Source organism: Nomascus leucogenys, chromosome 14 (assembly GCF_006542625.1).
Source record: "Nomascus leucogenys isolate Asia chromosome 14, Asia_NLE_v1, whole genome shotgun sequence".
Lineage (NCBI taxonomy): Eukaryota > Metazoa > Chordata > Mammalia > Primates > Hylobatidae > Nomascus > Nomascus leucogenys.
Genome location: NC_044394.1, coordinates 73,546,089 through 73,567,131, shown reverse-complemented (window position 1 = coordinate 73,567,131; position 21,043 = coordinate 73,546,089). Strand labels below are relative to the sequence as shown.

The 21,043-nt window shown below is 50.6% G+C and overlaps 2 protein-coding genes across 3 annotated transcripts in view; one reads left to right on the top strand and one right to left on the bottom strand.

Annotated features, from left to right (window-relative positions):
• Positions 1 to 2,316: 2,316 nt before the first annotated feature.
• NT5DC4 (5'-nucleotidase domain containing 4) lies at positions 2,317 to 12,336 on the top strand. The gene is given in 18 exon segments (XM_030827104.1): positions 2,317 to 2,342; positions 2,613 to 2,686; positions 2,781 to 2,898; positions 2,977 to 3,072; positions 3,293 to 3,396; positions 3,514 to 3,571; positions 3,919 to 4,012; positions 4,260 to 4,313; positions 4,564 to 4,647; positions 4,938 to 4,970; positions 5,625 to 5,658; positions 5,661 to 5,731; positions 6,016 to 6,082; positions 6,224 to 6,394; positions 7,077 to 7,128; positions 7,515 to 7,575; positions 10,475 to 10,552; positions 12,241 to 12,336. Coding segments are annotated over 18 exon segments (1,356 nt in total). The 5' UTR covers positions 2,317 to 2,331.
• A 4,975-nt stretch (positions 12,337 to 17,311) lies between these two features.
• CKAP2L (cytoskeleton associated protein 2 like) overlaps positions 17,312 to 21,043 on the bottom strand; it is a 28,513-nt gene continuing 24,781 nt past the window's right edge. For both annotated transcript variants that reach the window (XM_003277684.3, XM_012512424.2), the window contains exon 9: positions 17,312 to 20,026. In XM_003277684.3, coding sequence (XP_003277732.2) covers positions 19,801 to 20,026 — 226 coding nt within the window. In that variant the 3' untranslated portion in view covers positions 17,312 to 19,800. The remainder of the gene's footprint in view (positions 20,027 to 21,043) is intronic.

Below are 21,043 nucleotides of genomic sequence, written 5' to 3'. Positions count from 1 at the left end.
AAACTTGTCTGTCCTTTTTTTTTTTGAGACAGAGTCTTGCTCTGAACAGCCCAGGCTGGAGTGCAGTGGCACGATCTTGGATCACTGCAACCTCTGCTTCCTGGGTTCAAGTGGTTCTCCCACCTCAGCCTCCTGAGTAGCTGGGATTACAGGCATGCACAACCATGCCTGGTTAATCTTTGTATTGTTAGTAGAGATGGGGTTTCACCGTGCTGGCCAGGCTGGTCTCAAACTCCTGACCTAGTGATCTGCCTGCCTTGGCATCCCAAAATGCTGGGATGACAGGTGTGAGCCACTGTGCCAGGCCCTTTTCTTCCCCCTCCCTTCCCCCTCCCCCTCCCCCTCCCTTCCCCCTCCCCCTCCCCCCCCCCCCCCCCCCCCCCCCCCCCCCCCCCCCCCCCCCCCCCCCCCCTCCCCCTTCCCCTTCCCTTCCCCTCCCTTCCCTTTCGCCCTGCCCTGCCCCACCCCGCCTCGCCTCGCCTCGCCTGGCCTGGCCTTTTGCCTTGCCTTTTGCCTTGCCTTCCCTTTCTTCCTTCTTTCCCTTTTTTTTTTGACGGAATCTCACTCTGTTGCCCAGCCTGGAGTGCAGCGATCTTGGCTCATTGCAACCTCCAACCCGTGTTCAAGCAATTCTCCTGCCTCAGCCTCCCGAGAAGCTGCCAAGAGGCTAATTTTTTTTTCTCATGTCTCAGGCTCCCGAGAGGGTAATTTTTTTTTTTTTCGTATTTTTAGTAGAGACAGGGTTTCACCATCTTGGCCAGGCTGGTCTTGATCTCCTGACCGCGTATCCACCCGCCTTGGCCTCCCAAAGTGCTGGGATTACAGGCGTGAGCCACTGTGCCCAGCCTTGTCTTTTCTTTTAAAAGAGGGCCTGGGCCGGGCGCGGTGGCTCACGCCTGTAATCCCAGCACTTTGGGAGGCCAAGGCAGGCAGATCACGAGGTCAGGAGATCGAGACCATCCTGGCTAACACAGTGAAACCCCGTCTCTATTAAAAATACAAAAAATTAGCCGGGCGAGGTGGCGGGCGCCTGTAGTCCCCGCTACTCAGGAGGCTGAGGCAGGAGAATGGCGTGAACCCTGGGGGGCGGAGCCTGCAGTGAGTCGAGATTGTGCCACTGCACTCCAGCCTGGGCGACAGCCAGACTCCGTCTCAAAAAAAAAAAAAAAAAAAAGAGGGCCTGGCACTTCAGTTAAGTCTTTCTGGATGATCCAGGTCACGGCTCCAAATGGAAGTCACATGCTTCATTGTGGAGCCAGTGGTATGGGCCCTCAGGGAGCATTTAGAACTCTACACTAAATGACCCCAGTGGCTCTGCTTTTTGACACTTCCTTTTGTACTTTCCGCCACTCCCCCATTCTGAGATCCCAGTTATCTTCCCAATTCTTATAACCCTTGGCATGCTTCTAGCAATGTCTTCTCTAAACGGCCTTGAGCTGGGAAATTTGATAACCAAATGTGTCAGAATTGTGCATAAAGCAAGAGTACTGAGTTATTTCTTTTATCATGAGTACAGTACAGAGCCTCCTGCCTTTGTATCCCGTTTTTTGCCTCATTCTGGGTTCTCCGCTACTCTCCAGGCCGCTGAGGTCCATGGATGCATAAGCCCTAGGAATGAGTAAGGTGCAGTGGACATGAATTGCTCTTCCTAGATCCTTGCTGCTTTGGCTCTAGAGAAAAGGATGAGATACCAGAGCCTGTCCTGGCTGACTCCTCCCTCAAAGGGGCTCAGGGGAGATGGGAGCACAGGGTGGGGCCAGCTGGGTCAGTGGTGCCTGAAGCTTCTGAGGGAGAGGAGAGTGGCTAGGCCCCACTGATAGTGTGCAGGAGGCTGAGGAAGGGACCCTTGCCTCCTCCTCACTCTGGGTGACAATGGCCAGTGTAGACTGGGGAGAGCCCGAGGGACTGGTCTCCCCTCAAGGCCCGAAGCAGGACAAGCTGTGAGATGGGCACCTGGGGTGGGGGCCAGGAGTCTCAGCCCATAAACACCCCACATGCCACAGCAGCACACAGGGGATCCTTTAAATACACAGCTATGGGGACTCCCAAAATGAAGACGAACACTTGCACTCACAAGGGACGCACTTCCATAGCTGCAGCAACCCATCAGGGAACTGACCACACACGCTCCGGCAGGAGATCCTCTTCACTTCCTTCCCTCCACGAAGATCTCTCCCCTTCACCACGGACACAGTGACATGGGCTATCCAATTGTGACAAACACATCATCTCATCATCTCTGAATTTGGACACTGGAGTCCCATTTCAGAAGGTGACAACCCTTACACCAACAACTGCACATACTTTCTTACAGGGTTGGATGCCTATAACATGCCTGCATGGTGGGACAGCAAGCTGCTGATTGCCTGCACACACTCAGATGCACGCTTGCACACATGCTCACACACGATTACACACGCACTCACACTTGCCTTCAGACACACATGGGTCCAGGCAGGGCCCTGGCTTGGCCCTACCCGCTTCCCCTATCCTTTCTGCAGCTGCAGGGGGTGCTCTGCCCTCCTCTGCTGGGTTTCCACCCCCTCTGTCCTTGGGCCTTGGATTCTGGGGGGCTGGCGGGCTGATGCCAACATCCTCCTCTCTCTTCCCAGGATTTTTGTCAACCGCAGCCTGGCGCTGGGGAAGATTCATTGCTTTGGCTTCGACATGGACTACACTCTGGCTGGTAGAGATGGCTGGAACACAGCGTACTGGGAGCTGGAGGGAGCAGGGGTGGGCAGCCGGGCACCAAACCCCTGACTCTGTCCTGGCCTCTGCAGCCTACAAGTCCCCAGCTTATGAGGCCCTGACCTTCGAGCTGCTGCTGGAGCGCCTGGTGTGCATCGGGTACCCGCATGAGATTCTGCGCTACACCTACGACCCCACCTTCCCCACCAGGTGTGTGGCTCAGGACAGGTGGGAGGCCACCCAGCCTTGGTACCCCCACCCACAGTGCCCCCCGACCTCCGTCTGCAGGGGGCTGGTGTTCGATGAGCTCTATGGGAACCTGCTGAAGGCGGATGCCCACGGGAAAGGGCTGCTGGGTGCCCATGGCTTCACCTTCCTCTTGGAGTAAGGGACAAAGGTGCCGGGAGGGTGGCAGGCCAGGAGGGGAGGAGTGCTCACCGTGGGGGAGGACAGAGGGAGGGAGGGAGGAAGGACGCAGGCCCACGGTGGAGGCTCAGCACAGAAGGGATGCGTGGCGGTTGGAAGGGATGGCCAGAGCCTGGACAGGCCTCCAGGAGGCACTGGGGAGGGGTCATTGGCTGCACCCAGCCTACCCCCTCCTCAGGGCAGAGATCTGGAGCTTCTACCCCAGCAAGTTCATTCAGAGGGACGACCTGCAGCGCTTCTACATACTCAGCACACTCTTCAACCCTTCAACCTGCCTGGTGGGTGGAGGGTTGGGGGCATGGGAGGTGGTCCTGAGTTCCAGAGCTGAGGGTCCCAGCTCTGGCCTGGTGAACTGCCTGGCTCCCTGGGCTGACAACTGACCATCCTGTCTGCCCGCAGAAACCTACCTCTATGCCTGCCTGGTGGACTTCTTCTCCGGCTGCTCCCGTTACACTAAGTGCGTCTTGTGCCCTGCCCAGCCCTGGGACTGGCAGTAGGACACTGCTGCTTCTTAGGGACCAAACCTCAAAGTGGGGCCCCCCAAGAGTTCCCCAAGGGGCTGGAAGGGCTCCAGGAGGCTCAGTGGGAAGGCCTCTACTGCAGGGCAGCCCCCAACCCTGCCACTGGTGCTGCCCGCAAGGGATGACCCTTAGCTCTGGGTGATGCCCCTCCCAGGATGGCTGGGACATAAGCCCAGTGAAGGCCCCAGTGTGGCTGGTGGGGTTGCTCTGGTGTGGGACTCAGGGTTGGAGGTCGTGTCAGGCCCCCTTATTGGCCTCCCCGTCCCCTCTTTGCCTGCCCCAGTTGTGACACTGGCTATCAGCATGGGAACCTCTTCATGTCCTTCCGAAGCCTCTTCCAGGATGTGACTGATGTCATGAATAATGTCCACCAGTCAGTGAGTGAGTGGCCCAGAACCCCCGGATCCCTGACCTGTCTGCTCTTGGTTCTCCTGGGCAGCCTTCAGGCCTCCAGTCCCCATAGACTTTCCATCCTCTTCCCACTGAGGACTGAGGTCTGGTCTGGGCGTCCCAGAGCTGCCCACTTTCCTCATCTTGGACACAGACATGTGGGTGGATACACACACACACACACACACACACACACACACACACACACACACGGCGCTTTGCTCCCTCCTGCAGGGCTGTCTCAAGGAGAAGACCCTGGAGGACTTGGAGAAATATGTGGAGAAGGATGTGAGTGGCCACAGACCCAGGGCCATGGTCATCACCCCCGAAGCAGCAGGGCTGCCCCCGCAACCCTTCCCTGGCTTTCTTCAAGGTTTAGGCTGAGCTCTGCACCCCGGATGGCTGGGGGTCTTTCTATGGGGCCTGGTGCCTACCTGCCTGGGCTGGGGTGGGCTCCCAGAAGGCTGAAACCTGAGGAGAGGATCCCAGGGCAGCTCTGGGAGTCCCACCCCTGCAAGTCCCTCTATCTCTGCCCCAGCCACGCCTCCCCATCCTGCTGGGGAAGATGAAGGAGGTTGGGAAAGTGTTTCTGGCCACCAACAGCAGCTACAACTACACCAAGGTGAGTATGTGTATGGAGGGGTGGACCCTCGGCCTCCTTCCTGGCCCCAGGGGACACAGAGGCACTGCAAGCAACAGGGAGGGGCGGGGCGGGGAGCCAAGACCCTCCTACCCCACCACTGGACTGGTCTCCTGAGCTCCATTTCTTGGCCTTTCAAGGCCTCAGGGGAATGAGCAACTTTCTCACCATCTTGCTCCTGTGGCCACCAGTGTGCCGGGGGGATGGTGGGTGAGGGCAGAGGCAGGCGGTGGCCCAAGCTTAGTGCCCTGACCCTGCCTTGTCCTTGCCAGGCCATCATGACCTACCTGTTCAGCATCAGTGAGGTGAGTGTTGGAGTGTTGCGTGCACAGCTGGGATGGGCTGTGCAAAGGGCCAGGGTGCCAGGCTGCACCACCATGCTGAGGGCCTCTCCCATGTCCAGCCTCCCTTTGAGGAAGACCCGAGTGTGTGAGTGGTCATTTCTCATGAGTGGAAGCTCCCCAGTGGGTAGGAGGCAGGTGACCTCAGCCAGGCCCTGGGAGGAGCCTTTGGGGGTGATAGGAGGCAGTCAGGTATGTGGGGAGGGGCGGCAGAAAGTGGGTGAGACGAGGGCATGGCAGGTCAAAGGGAGGGGTGCTGGGAGTGACAGGTCCTGGGCACTGGGAGTGACCAGGTGTCACTGGGCAGGCAGCAGGGCCCTAACTTGGTAGCCGTGCTGGTGCCACCTGTCCCTGGGTCTCTGTGCTGTGAGGAGCTCTGGAGGCTGGCCTGAGGCTGCACATGACGTTCGACACCCACCTCCACAAGTTCCTTTTGAGCACTTCCTAGTGCCCAGCTTGGCTGGGGAAGCTGGGCAGCGAGACCTGGTTCCCAGGGACTGAAGAGGTCTCATCCAGCTGGGAGGTTGGTGGGGAGAGGCAGGTTGTGGTGGGTGACCGGCTGTGGCAAGGTCAGATTTACCAGGCTGTGCGTGTGTGGCCCGTGTGCACCCCCAATAGGCTAAAGCCTCGGCCAGGCCCTGGAGGTCCTACTTCACCTGATCGTGGTGGACACACAGAAGCCCCGCTTCTTTGCAGAGAGGGTGGTCCTGAGGCAGGTCAACACGGTAATGGCATGTGCAGAGGTCAGTCCACCTGCACCCATGGACCACGGTTGGGGAGGGCAGCCTGCCTGCCCCTTAGACTTGATCTGCCTTTATGGCTGCCAGCTCTGCTGGCCTGTCTGTCCCTGGAGGCAGGGAACCTGAGGCCTCCTTCAGCGCCCTCTGCTGCCTCCTTCCTCCCACACCCCCATAGTTACCTCTGCCACTCCCAGCTCCCTGTGACCCTCCCTAGCTAGAGACCAAATATGTGGTTCTCCTGGCTCCAGGGCACCCCTCTGCCCCTCCAGGACTCAGGAAAGCTCCGCATGGGCACCTACACAGGGCCCCACCAGCACCGTGCTGTCTACTCTGGAGGTACCAGCTCCCACCATGCCCCGTCACTCCTTGGGCACCCTCCCTCTCTCGACTAGGAGCCCAGGCCCCTCACCTGCCCCGAGTCACCTACCCCAAGGCAGGAAGGGCAAACGAGTGTCTGTCCTCCCCTTGGTGGGGCAGGCTTATCGGACATGGTGTGCGAGCTGCTTGGGGTTCAGGGGAAGGACATCCTGTACATTGGGGACCACATTTTTGGGGACATTCTCAAGTCCAAGAAGCAGCAGGGCTGGCGGACTTGCCTGGTGGTTCCTGAGCTTTCCTGGGAGCTGGACATCTGGGCCCAGGAGAAGGGTGAGCTGTTGGGGCCGGGAACAGTCAGAGGGGCACTGGCCTCCTGTGCAGAGGCCCCAGCACTGCCTTCTCGTTTTTCCCGTGGGGGGTTAGTAGTTGTGACCAGGAATCCTGGCCACTCTGTTGTTTCTGAGGGAGGAAACAGACAAGGAAACAGAGACCCAGAGGGGCTAAGCAGCCTGCCTGAAGTCACACAGCCAGTAGGGGGAAAGCTGAGAGTGAAATCCACTTCTGACCCAAGAATCCCGTGGTGTTTCTGCAGGTGGCGCCTTCCTCCTGCACCTGACCCCACCCTCCACACCCACCCCAAGGATGTTCGGTGAGTGGAAGGTACACACCTTCCATCCAGGAATGACTTGAAGTCATCCTCCAGGGCAGGGAGTTGTGTGAGCCCACACAATTTGGGCTTTGTCCTGAGAGCTGAGGCTTTAGGTTTGAGTCATTGCCGTGTGACCTCAGGAAGGTCACCTGACTCCCTCACCTGTCCCATGGGGCCTACGGGGCTTATGCTGTCCCTGCTTCAGTCTGGGCAGAGTCTCACCTGATATAAGGGGCTAGGAGTGTTATGCACACAGCTCGGGGAGTGCAAGTCCTCCGCTGGGCCAGGGCAGACACAGGCAGGCAAGGCCAGTGGGTGACACAGGCTGTCACTCACCCCCACTGACCCCTGGTGGCTTTTCAGAGCGGTTGGAGGAGCTGAAGAGGCTGGACACGCACCTGGCAGACCTATACCAGTGAGACCCTGGCCTTTCTGGGGATGGGATGGGGCAGGGAGAGGTATGGAGGGGCAGTGGCTCACATCCCTGCCTGGCGGCCAGGTCCCGGCCAAGGTTGTTAGAACATCAAGATCTGTTTCAGCCTGGGCTTCCCTAGCAAACAATGTGGGGACCCCTCTCACCCCCTTGGGACTGCTCACACTCTGTGACCTCTAGGCCTTTCCTCTGAACCCATCCAGCACTCAGGGACCTGCCCTCGCACGCGTGCACACACCCAGCCCGGCACCCCCACTGGATGCCCGCACAGTGTCCCCCCACCCGACCCCTGCTGGGGTCTAAGGAGACTCTCCTGGCACTCGGAGGCTCTGTGCCTCCCCTGGGTCACCTGGCTATTTTTGTACCAGGCACATGGATGGGAGCAGTTGTGAGCTGCAAGTCATCAACTTCACCAAGAGAGAGATCCAGGTGAGAGCTGCGTGGCGAAGGAGGAAAGGACAGGCCCAGCGGGGGCGGAGCCGGGTTCACTTCCCCACTGCTTGCCTGTCGGCTTGGTGCCAAGGGCCCAGTTACCCGATTGTCCTCAACCTCGCCTGGGCTCCACCTGCCTTGTCAGCCAGCGCCCTCTGCTGGCTGACATTCCAAAGGGCAGCGGTGCCCTCTTGAAGGGCTGAGTTGAGCCTGATTTGCAGGCTTTGCCTCCAGTCCCGCAGTTCTCTCCAATCACCCTGCCCCGGAAGTGCCTGCGTGCTGGCTGGGCCCTTATTGACTGACTAGCCAGTTCTGACAGGAAATGTGATTTAGGGCCAGTGAGCCCAGGGTCCTGGGAAAAGGGAAGAAAAGTCAGTGTTTCCTTGTGGCATTACTGACCAGCCACCAAAAAGCTGGAGGTGCCCATGGGTCGGCCAGGTGGAGGAAGTCAGGTCACTTGGTCATCCCAAGCCCAGCTGGGGCCGATCACAAAGGGTCTTTGCAGAGCCTTTTACGAAGCACAGCCGTTTGATCTTCCCCACAGCCTTAAGAGGTGGATGGAGCAGGGATTGTCACCTTTATTTTACAGACAAGGAAGCTGAGGCTCAGAGAGAGGTCATCCTAGGAGTAAATGTTGGAACCATTCTTTAGGCTCTAAAAGCAGACAAGGAAACAGGGCCTGGTGGCGGGGTGGGGCCTGCCAGGATAGTAGGAGCGGAGCTGGGGGTGTCACCTTGCCAAGTCCTCTGTTGGACTCAGATGGTAAATGAAGCTGTGGGTTTAGTCCTGGGTGGTCCATCTTCAGGGCCAGGCAGGTAACTGCGATGGAAAGCTGCAGCGGGGCCTGTGGCAAAGTGGGGTGCTGCCCCACCTTCAAAAGCCAAGTGTGCAGCCTGTGGGTCTACAACATGCTGCTCCTTCCCTACAGAGCGGCACAGGTTTCAATGTCCCCCGGTGAGAGGCCCAGAGAGGCCAGGGTTGCCTAGAAAGGGAGTAGGCCAGGTCAGGCCTAAGTGCGCTGGGATTTCAATTCAGTGTGTTGCCCCTCTGGCCAGAGGGTCACCCAGGAGCTGGACCTGTGCTACAGCACCATGGGCAGCCTGTTCCGCTGCGGTTTCCGCCAGACACTCTTCTCCAGCCAGCTGACGCGCTACGACGACCTCTACACTGCCACCTGCCTCAACTTCCTGTACTACCCGCTCAGCTCACTGTTTCCGGCGGCCCCGGAGTTGGTGGGTCCCCGCGGAATCTCCATGGCTGTTTGTGAACATTTATCCTAGAAGGACCCACTGGTCCCCAGCCTTGCTAGGAGCTTGCAAGGTCACCAGCCCCAATCTCACACCTTCAGACTCAGTGGTGTCACAGTCTTGCAGATAACTGTCCGTATCTTAACAGATGCATGGGAAGAGTTAGGTTTATACAGATAAGATGCCTCAGCAGGGATGTTCTTCCTCATGCCCAACCTTAACTCCTGCTTTAGATTGAGATCACACTATCTCATCATTTCCTTGGTAGAAAGGATACCAGTTGCAAGGAGGAAGGCACAGTCCTCCTACCCTCAGTAAACATACAGTGGCTTCCGAGGGGGTGGAGGAGGCAGCAGATGATACAGTAAACACTCTGGCTGGTTTTCCTCTGGGAGACTGGAGGATGCTTCTGGGTTAAGAACAGGGTGGCAGAGGCAGCTACAATGGCACTGGGCAAGGGTTAGCAGCAGTCATGGGACCGGCCAGCTCAGGGCTTCCTTGGAACCTGCACGTGTCAGTCCTCCCAAGTTGGCATCATCATTTCCATTTGATAAGATGTAGAGCTTGCAGTTTAGGATCTGGACTTGAAGCTAGACCTTTGAGGCTCCCTGTCGCCTGCCTTCCCTGCTGCCCTTGGCTGCCTTCCAGACGTTTGAGAGGGGAAAAACCATTTATTGAGTGTCTGCTGTGTTTCCTGCACTGGGCTGGGTGCTTTTCATCGATTAGGCTTAATGCTCAATATAACTCAGCAAAGTAGGTTTTATCTTCCTCATTTTATTATTGATGAGGAAGCCCAGAGAATCTAAGTGACTTGCTGTCACACAGCTAGTGGACCACACAGCTTGGATGTGAGCCTGTCAAGCTCCAGGGGTCACACTCTGTCCCCTGCACTGTGCTGCCACACACTTGGGGGAACTGGCTTTCACCGGGCGGCCTCATCTCATCTCTGGACTCTTAGATGGGCTGGACCAGAGAGCTCCTGTGGGCGAAGCTGGGGGTCCAGGCATAGCCGTCTGTGCTGGTAGATATTATTGTTAAAGTAGAGACCAGACAGGTGAAGAACACACTGGCCCCCACTCCCCAAAAGTGACAAGGCGAAACACTTAAAGAAATTTGACGTTGCCAATCTTCCTGGCTTGGGATTATTTATTTATTTATTTATTTAGGCCAAGTCTAGCTCTGCTGCCCAGGCTGGAGTGCAGTGGTGCAATCTCTGCTCAATGCAACCGCCACCTCCCGGGTTCAAGCAATTCTTGTGCCTCAGCCTCCCAAGTAGCTGGGATTACAGGTGTGCACCACCATGCCTGGCTAATTTTTACGTTTTTATAGAGACAGGGTTTCACCATGTTGCCCAGGCTGGTCTTGAAGCCCTGGGCTCAAGCGATCCACCTGCCTCAGCCTCCCAAAGTGCTGGGATTACAGGCGTGGGCCACCGTGCCTGGCCTTGGCCTGGGATTTTTGAGGAAGTGAAGTCCAGCTGTCAGGACCTTCCTGTCCCTGCTGACCTTCCGAGGCTCCTTCCTCTGCAGCAACATCGCTGGGCAGGAAGTTGGCAGCTGTGGGCAGGGGAGCCTGTGCATAGCTGAGGAATCCTGGAAGGCCGTACCCGGCATGGAGTGCTCCACCTCCACCTATATTTATCCCTACAGATGCCACATGAGTCAGTTGTGGAGCAAGAACAGGCCAATCTGGACCATGCCTCCTGCCTCCTCTCCTGCAGCCAGAAGGTGAGTGGCTGTGGCCGACGAACTTTGTGGCTTGGGGTCCCATGGGCTAGAGTAGTGGTTCCCAGTGGGGTTGTATCAACCTCAGGGCGCATGAGGCAATTGGTGGGCGGGCTTGTGGGCTTGTTTTTGTCTGCAATCATAGTCATTCCTCATTATTTATGTAAAAATGCATATTATTTTATTGTAAAATGCTTTTCTTATTTCTCCTTTGTTATAGAGTATTATCTTGATATTTTAAATTATAGAGATGATAATTGCTTTTTGTTTGTTTGTTTGTTTTGTTTTTTGAGACGAAGTCTCGCTCTGTCCCCCAGGCTGGAGTGCAGCGGTGCAATCTCGGCTCACTGCAAGCTCCGCCTCCCAGGTTCACGCCATTCTCCTGCCTCAGCTTCCCGAGTAGCTGGGACTACAGGCGCCTGCCACCACGCCCAGCTATTTTTTTGTATTTTTAGTAGAGACGAGGTTTCACCGTGTTAGCCAGTATGGTCTCGATCTCCTGACCTCGTGATCCACCCGTCTCGGCCTCCCAAAGTGCTGGGATTACAGGCGTGAGCCACCATGCCCAGTCGAGATGATAATTGTATCGATTAATTTCAATTCAGGATGGAAAAATAGAAGTTAAATATTTGTTTTTAAAATGGGATATTGGGGCCAGGTGTAGTGTTTCACTCCTATAATCCCAGCACTTTGGGAGGCTGAGGCAAGTGGATCACCTGAGGGCAGGAGGTTGAGACCAGCCTAGCCAACGTGGTGAAAACCCGTCTCTACTAAAAATACAAAAATCAGCTGGGCATGGTGGCAGGAGCCTCTAGTCCCAGCTACCCGGGAGGCTGAGGCAGGAGAATCACTTGAACCCAGGAGGCGGAGGTTGCGGTGAGCTGAGATTGCACCACTGCACTCCAGCCTGGGCAACAGGGCAAGGCTGTTTCAAAAAAAAAAGCGGCAGTTGGATCCAAAAGGGCGACAGGTTCTGCTCAGCAGTGCTTTGTGCACTGTTGGGCCCTGCACCCCTATGGACTGCTGCTGGCCAATCCATACACATTATTCTCTCCAGGGGAAGTTGCAGGACGTGCCCTCTTCCACATTGAGGCTTCCTCCCCAGACAGGCTTTGTTAACATCAATGACTAGTGGCTCTAGCTTCAGATCCCTTTGACTCTTTGTGAGGCCTGACCCGCCTCTGAGCTGAGACAGGAGTGGATGCCTGGGTTCCTCGTTGGGTTCTGCACCCCCAAAACCCTGCATAAAGGTTCCTCTTCCTCCCTTGGCTTTCTGGGGGCTCACTTTAAAAGATGTGCATCCCATAGGTCTCCTTTAGCTGGGTTGTACCAGGCACAGTGTTTGTTCTTTCAACCAGTGTTTACTGAGCACCTCCTGTGTGCCAGGCAGTTTAGAAAATAAAGGGTAAGTTACTTCATTCCTGCCTAGGAGACGCTCAAAATTCAAGTACATTCACAGGCTTTAATCGGTGGTTGGCAACTATTTTTCTATCCTAGCCCAGCAGAGAGATGGACACACTCCTGTCAGTAACAGACGCTTGCTGGGGAAGCCTGTGGTTTGATCCCTGTACATCCTCATCCCATCAGGATCCAGCCGAGGGCATTTTGACACATTATCTACCCCTGGTTGGGAGTCACTGTGTGAGCTTGGGAAGAAAATATACATAGTCACTTTCTGTGTTTCTTATAAGGGTGAGGGCAAAGAGAGAAACGAGGACCAGGAAAGTTACATCGAGGCTGACGGAGTCCCGGACATGGGCTGGCATCACGGGTCATCTTCTACTTGAGATATTTTTCAGATGACAGAAGTATGGAAGAAGGAAAAAGCAACTGTACTGACATCTCCTAGATGTAGCAGATTCGGACCCTGCAAACACTTCTTTTAGGGAGGAGGCAGTATTGCTCTTAACCTAGAAGGCATCCCCAGTGGTCTTTGAGATGTTTGGAAACGTGTGCACAAGTGAAATTATTTTACCTACTTCTCTTGAATGCATGATATCTCATATCCAATTTTATTTCTAAACATTTCTTTTAAAAAATAGTTATTTCTGTGCACTTCTGATTCTGTTACTAGTAAGAACAATAAAACCTGACTGGCTATATATTGCCTCACCAACTGCTCTTTCATTCTGGGTCACTACGAAAGATGTTAAATGAGATAGCCCAAATGTCTTTGAGTTTGTGTATACACATTAAAACACATAAAAAGTCATACTCATTATTTTAAAACTTGACTCTCAAATGTGTTAGAAGCTTCTCTGTGGTATTAAAGCGCTGACGCATCATTGTTCTGATGTCACTGATTTCAATTTACTCCTACAGTTTACTTTTTGTCTGTTAGTGGTATCATCTGGCATTCTATGGAGACCAAGGTTGAATCTGCATGTTTGAAATGACAAAGTAAACCCTTGAAGGAACAGGTCTGAGGACACACTTCATTAGCTTCATTTTCTGTGGATAAACAATGGCAACACTTGGATACCTGAGGATAAATAAGGGACAACGGGCCATGGAATCAGAGAGTTTACTTTTTTTTTTTTTTTTTTTGAGACAGAGTCTCATTCTGTCGCCCAGGCTGGAGTGCAGTGGCACGATCTCGGCTCCACCTCCTGGGTTCAAGCAATTCTTCTGCCTCAACCTCCGAGTAGTCGGGATTACAGGCACACGCCACCACACTTGGCTAATTTTTGTATTTTTAGTAGAGACAGGGTTTCACCATGTTGGCCAGGCTGGTCTCAAACTCCTGACCTCAAGTGATCTGCCTGCCTCGGCCTCTCAACATGTAGGGATTACAGGTGAGAGCCACCGAGCCTGGCATTTTTTTTTTTTTTTTAAACATCTTCTTTGCATTTCAGAAGCTTCCAGGTTTGACACTGCTAAGGCCTTTTCTTCCTTTCCCTGGTTTGACTTTCAGGTCCCAGAGCCTGCAGGGGCAGGTTCTCCAGTAAATACCAGGTCTCACTGGCCTGTGTCTTTAAACACTTGGTTCTTACTCAAGGGCTAAAGGATAGTATTTATCAGAAAAACCACTCAGACCCTAGAGCCCATACTTTTCCAGAAAGGTCCTGAAATGTAGTGTAGTAGCTAACACTACAAAAGTCAACTCTTAGAATTCCTACCCAGGATAGAGAGGATACAGAAAAGGACTGAGGGATAAACGATCTGGCAGAAATGCCTTAAGGGATCCTAGCGAGGGAAAGGAGAGAGGTGGCCAAAGGGCCTTTCTTGTGCTTTTCCTATGCCTGGCCCATTCCCTACCTCTTCTCCCTGTTACATCTGCTCTCCCCTCAGCTAAGATCCCTGACTAGACCAGTTTCTCTTTAGTCTCTCGCTCATAGGCCTCTATTTCTCAGGACTTGGAGTCTTGCATTTGTGGTTCTTAGATTAACATGTGTCCCCACTGGACTCTCAGCTCCAAAAGGTAATGTCCTTTTGGCTCACTGTTGTGTCTCTGGCATCTATGTACCTGTGTATTTTATTGAAAGACGCATGTCACCCAGTTTATTATTACTCTTGTAGAACTGCAGGGAAAGGGGCAGGACAAAGAATATGAGAAAAGAGAAAGTGGAGAAAGGATATAAAGCTTTGGATTAGAATGCTGCTCCTAAACTCTCAGGAACGTGTCTGGGTAGCGGGGAGGACAGATACTTCTATTGGGGCAGTTTTTTTTGTTGTTGTTTTGTTTTGTTTTTTAAACTTGATGTCACCTCTACACTCCTGTTTTATCTATACCTTAGAGACAGAAGCACACCATTGCTTCCAAGACTGTGTGCAGACACTGATATTCATCTCCCATTTCTGGAAGAATTTTTAGCTGGGCATGTGGCCATCTGATACACATTTCCCTGCTTCTTTAGATGGGTGGGGACATGTGACCAAGTTCTGGCCCCTAAATTCTGGACAGAAGTAATGGTCCAACTTCCAATCTGTGACCTCAGGAGGGGCATGCCTTCCCCTTCCTCTCTTCCCCCTTCCAGCTGGCTGGAGAGTGAAGTTGGTTGGGAGCCTTCTTTGGCCACGTGGACGAGGCTGCCTCCGAGGGATGGTGGAGTCACAAGACAGACATAGCCTGGGTTTGGCAGTAGATTAGCATTGGGCTGTCACTTGGATGGCTGATGTGATAGAGATGCATTTCCATTTGGGACTAGTGACAGCAGCTGAACTGACATCCTCATTCTGGCATCGTCTTGAGCAGTCAGGAAATGAAGAACACAAGCAGCATCTCTGGGGTAGTGAACTACTGGTAAAAACGTGATCATTTATTTGTAGAATAAATGAGAGTACTTTGGCTGTCACAGTGATTCCTGCTTGGTCAACTGGGAACAGTTCAATAATTTATCTTGCTCAGATGTATTGTTTCCTTATCATCACCTTAGTCCTCATTTCCTTACTTTAAATAGAGATAGGAGTTAAAAGTTCTGGACCTGGAGCCAGACAGCCCTGACTTTGAAATTGCAGGACTGACATTTATTAACTACTCTATTTCCATAACCATGTCATAAAGCTATTGCAAGGATATAGTGAGATACTGGACATGGAGCTTGGCCAGAGTAAGCACTAAGTAAGTGTTTTCTATGCTATTATAAGTGTGTGTGTGTGTGTGTGTGTGTGTGTGTGTGTGTGTATAGTCATGATTTTTTCTTTAGCAACTGAAGGAAACCTAATGAAACTGGTTTGAGAAAAAAGAGAATTTATTCGTTCATATAACTAAAAAGTCCAAGGTTAGCCCAGCTCCAGGCATAGCATTAACCAGGGAGTCAAATCAATGTCATTGGACATAGCTTGCTCTCTCCAACTCTCAAGTTGATTCCGTGTTGGTACTATTCTCTGGCAGGTTTTGTCCATGAGGATGTAAGATGGCTGTTCCCAAACTCCAGATTTCTATCTTTATCTTTTCAGCAACTCTACCAGGAAGCGTCTTTCTAATGAAAGTCTGGGAAATGATGCCTCACTGGTTGTGACACTACCCCCTCCTCCAATCAATGCCACTGGCCAGGGAGATGCCAAGTTTGGCTCTGCCAGGCCTGGGTCACGTGCTCATACTGGGGTTGAGTCCATTCTTCTTAACCACGTAGATTGTCAGCAGGAAAGAGGTGGTAGTAGGGAAATTGGGGTGCTTTTTTTGTGAGACAGAGTCTTGCTCTGTCGCCTAGGCTGGAATGCAGTGGCGTGATCTCAGTTCACTGCACCCTTTGTTTCCCGGGTTCAAGTGATTCTCCTGCCTCAGCCTCCCAAGTAGCTGGGACTACAGGCACACTTTACCACACCTGGCTAATTTTTGTATTTTTAGTAGAGACAGGGTTTCACTACGTTGGCCAGGCTGGTCTTGAACTCTTGGTCTCAAGTGATCTGCTCACCTCGGCCTCCCAAAGTGCTGGGATTATAGACGTGAGCCACTGCACCCAGTCTGGGGTGCTTTTATTGGAAAAGGGAGTACATGCCAGGCAGGCAAGAACTTTTTTTTTTTTTGAGACTGAGTCTTGCTCTGTCGCCCAGGCTGGGATGCAGTGGCACGATCTTGGCTCACTGCAACCTCTGTCTCCCAGGTTCACGCAGTTCTCCTGCCTCAGCCTCCTGAGTAGCTGGGATTACAGGCACGTACCACCACGCCTGGATAACGCCTTTATTTTTAGTAGAGACAGGGTTTTGCCATGTTGGCCAGGCTGGTCTCAAACTCCTGACGTCAAATGATCCGCCCGCCTCGACTTCCCAAAGTGCTGGGATTACAGGCATGAGCCGCCATGCCCAGCCTCAGGAACAGTATTTTATAGTATGTAAAAGATTCAGCCTAGTGCCTGGCATAATGAGCACTAACAAATGTGAACCATCATGCCTCTCCTCTGTCTTCTGGTTCATGGTCATTCTGCACAGAGATGCTATATATAATCATCCCCCCCCTTTTTTTTTCTTTCTTTAAAACTTGCTTTACACTCACCTCCTCTAAAAACCCATCCCTGAGCAACATTAGACTTATTTCTGCAAAGGCTCATATTTCCACTAACAATTCCCTATGAATCTCTTTCCCAAATCATTAAGGGCCCACCTTCTTTCCTTCCCACTCTCCCTCCTTCCTGCTCCCTATGTCTAGGAGCAGCTATTTACTAAACAAGAGGGTTACTGAGTATCTACAAAGAGCCCCAGAACTAGAGTGCAGTTTTCTGCAGCTGCTGTACCATCCACAATCATTTCCACATCCTTTTGTGTCTGGAAGACTCTATAGTCTGACGAGGCTGTTCAAAACCTCCAATTTGCCATTTTGAAACTTATACATTATTAGACACCAATAGTTCAACCTACACTGTTATTGTTGGTACCCAGGGTAATACTGTGAGACCTCCTGCAAGGAACTAGCAATAAAGAAAATAAAACTGCTCTTTTGAGAACTAAGCTGTAATGTCAAGACAATGGTTTTGAGGAGAGAGACATAAAACTACCATAAAGAGACAACTGACTCCTAAGCCTGGGGTCAGGGAACGGATTTAGGTAGCAAAGATGGACTATTCTAGAAGCCAGAAAAAAAGTTAAGTGCACAAGAATGGATGGCAGTGCAGGATCAATCATGAGAACCTGGTCGACGGGCTTAGGACAGTGTCTGAGGTTCGAGGCAAGAATATTCCTAATACAGGACTCACTTCAGACTCTCTAAGCCTGGTGATTTTGAATATTTGATTCCTCTACATCCTATGTTCAGATTTTGTGATCTCTAAGCAGCCCTCTGAGCATTACTTGGCTTCACAGGTAAAGTTAACTCTAATTCTTGCATTTTGGTGACAATTTTATTTTATTAGGTATATTTAAGATTTACAACATGATGTTATGGGATACCTACAGATAATAAAATGGCTGCTATAGTGAAGCAGATTATCATCTCAGTTTTTTGTGTGATAAGAGCAGCTAAAATCTACTTATTTAACAAAAATCCCTAATACAATTGTATTGACTTTAGCCCTATCTCTAGACTTGTTCATCTTATCTGCTATTTTGTATCCTTGGCCTGCATCTCCCCATTTCCTCTTCCCCAATCTGTGGTAAGCACTATTTCTCTGTGTACTTCAGCTCTTTCTTAAAAAATTAAATATTCCACCTGTGAGATCATGCAGTATTTTTCCTTGTGTTTGGCTTATTTCACTTAGCATAATGTTCTCCAGGTCCATCTATGTTGTGGCAAATGGCAAGAACTCCCTCTTTTCCAAGGATGAATACTATTCCATGGCATGCATATGCCGTATTTTCTTTTATTTATTTGTCCATCGATGGGCATTTAGGTTGTTTCCACATCTTGGCTATTGAGAATAACACTGCCACAAACATGGGAGTGCAGATATTTTTATGAGGTGATGATTTCATCTTCTTTTTTTTGAGATGGAGTCTTGCTCTGTAACCCAGGCTGGAGTGCAGTGATGCGATTTTGGCTCACTGCAACCTCTACCTCCCGAGTTCAAGTGATTATTCTGCCTCAGCCTCCCAAGTAGCTGGGATTACAGGTGCCCGTCCCCATGCCCGGCTACTTTTTGTATTTTTAGTAGAGATGGGGTTTCACCATGTTGGTCAAGCTGGTCTCGAACTCCTGACCTCAGGTGATTCACCCACCCCAAAGTGCTGGGATTACAGGTGTGAGTCACTGCGCCCGGCTGGTGATTTCATCTTCTTTGGGTACATACTTACTCAGAAGAGGGTCAGATAACAGTTCTATTTTTAATTTCTTTAGGAGCCTCCATACTGTTTTCCATAACGGCTGCCCCAATCTACATGCCCACAGTGTACTAGGGTTCTCTTTTCTCCACAATCTCATCAACATTTATCTCATGTCTTGTTAGCAGCCATTCTTATAGATGTGAGGTGATAGCTCACAGTGGTTTTAATTTACATTATTCTTATGATTAATGATGCTGAACACCTTTTCATATCTATACCTATTGGCCATTTCTTATGTCTTCTTTGGAGAAATGTCTGTTCAGGTCCTTTGCCCATTTTTAATTATTAGTTTTTCCATAATTGAGTTGTAAGAGTCTATCTCTTATTGAAAGTCTGCTGGTATTACAGGTTTATAGCTCAGTTTTTTGAGCTTTATTATAAATCTGACTTTCAGAAATAGATCTGCTTCCCTTAAAAAAATCTAGTTCCTGGATGAGGCTGATAGACCTTTGATCAAAGTCCATTCTCCTTGGTAATGAATGCTCCTTGTGAGGTTTCTTGGGACAGCCAACTGGTGTATCCTTAGACAAACTCCTAATTCTCTATGCAAAGCCATTATCACAGTTTTCTATAATAAATAAGATAAACAAGCAGGAACTAATAGAAATTTAATGTTGTTTTAAGATAATACTTAAATATTAAGAAAGCTAAAATTTAAAATGAGTTGGCTAGGTTTTTCTACACATTATATTTACATAATGACTAAGGTAAAACCTTTCCACAAATAGTTGCCCATGAGGAAGGAAAAGCAACCTACAACAGTCTCTGGGGCTTGCACTGCCTTCTCAGGCCAGCTATCCCCTAGCTGAGCAAATAACTGAAGTGAAGAAGCAAGTGTCCACTCCCCACCCCTCTCCCCTGCCCCCCTTTTGTTACTTGAAGTGTTTCTGAGTAACAAATGCAAAACTAGGTTTGGATGTAAAAGCTAGACAACCATGCCAATTCAGGATTGTGTTTCATCTGAGGAGACCTGGCATAGAAAAAACAAGAATTCTCTCTCATTTACAAGGATACTGTGATGGAAGTCAAAGATCACACATAAATTTATGATCTCTGAGCAAAGGCACAGCTAGCATAAACTCATCTGTAAAATGAGGGGTTTTGACTTGGCCATCTGTCAAGGTCCATTCAGCCTGTCAAGCTAGCGTCAAAGTTCAGATCTTCCACGATGAAAGAACTTGCCCTCTGCTAAGGTGGATGCAGAAAGAAAAGTCCCATTATATTGTGGGACCAACCTTCTGATATAAAAAACTATGTTGGGATTAAAGTAGATCAATGAAGTATAAATATTTATCATAGTTGTAGGATAAATATTCAAAAGTTTGAAATTTATGTATACTGTAAAACTGGCAAGCTAGACTTAAACACATAAAGCAAAGATTTTCCCATGGGGAGATAAAATGTGAGAGTAAGCCCAGTGAATTACTTAAGTCCTGAGCGTCCATAATCTGGATCCATGATGCCTATTACACACTTTTTTCCAGGTCACTTGGACAAGACTATTTCTTGTCTTATGGAGGCTCTGAAACACCTTTTTTTAAAAAAGCATCAAGAAATTATGATTCCGGGGTTTGAAACCCCAATGTTACAGGCAGCGCCTCATTTCTACGGAATATAAAACATTTTGTTTCTTCCACTTCTAACAGTTCATCAAGAGAAGCCACGACTAAATCGTGTTCCTGCAGCATTTCTGGGTAGCGGGACACTGCTCGCTCAATCCTCGATGAACGCCGTACAGGAGTTATAAGTTTCATGTCTTGCACTTCCGGCATCCCATTTATTCTGAGAGACAGCAAAAGATGCATTAAAAATCTTATCATTAAAAAAAATTCTCTTTATTATTTTTTCTTATTCCATAATAAAACAGGGAAGATATTTTAACATAGGGTGATACAAGAGACATGTCTAGAGCAGCTTTCATCTTCAGATGGCTTTTTCCAGGAGTTCGAGACCAACCTGGGCAACATAGCAACACACTATCTCTACTAAAAAATATAAAAATTAGCTGGGCATGGTGGCACACGCCTGTAATCCCAGCTACTCAGGAGGGTGAAGTGGGAGGACTGCTTGAGCCCAGAAGGTCAAGGCTGCAGTGAACTATGATGATGCCACTGTACTCCAGTCTGGGCAACATGGCAAGAACCCAGTCTCAAAAAAAAGGCTTTTCCCTGATTTCCAGAATGTATTGGGTGGTGTCCATCTGTTCTTGGATGGTGTAAGCATAAGGATTTATTGAATGAAGTATGAAGTGTGGTTTTTATTTGAAGTCAAATATTTGGCAGTTGGTGTTCATTTATTCTATAAACTTTCAAAACAGATGATAAGTTTTAAGGAAATGGGGCCTAATACCAAATTTGGTTGAATTAATGAATTCCAAGATTCTTTCTAGCTTTTTCTTTTTAAAGACAGGGTCTCACTCTGTTGCCCAGGCTACAGTCCAGTGGTGCGATCACAGCTCACTGCAGCCTCAACCTCCTAGGATCAAGGGATCTGCCCACCTCAGCCTTTCAAGCTGGTGGGAGCACAGACGTATGCCAGCATGCCTGGCTAATTTTTTATTTTTCAGAGTTGGGGTCTCCCTATGCTGCCCAGGCCACTCTTGAACTCCCAGGCTCAAGCAATCCACTTGCCTCAGCCTACCAAAGTAACAGGATTACAGGTGTGAGCCACCATGCCCAGCCTTTTCATTTTTTTTGAGATGGAGTTTCACTCTTGTTGCCCAGGCTGGAATGCAATGGTGCAATCTTGGCAGACTTGCCTGCTAATTTTCCTTAGGCTAATGTAATTAGTGGTTTTGTG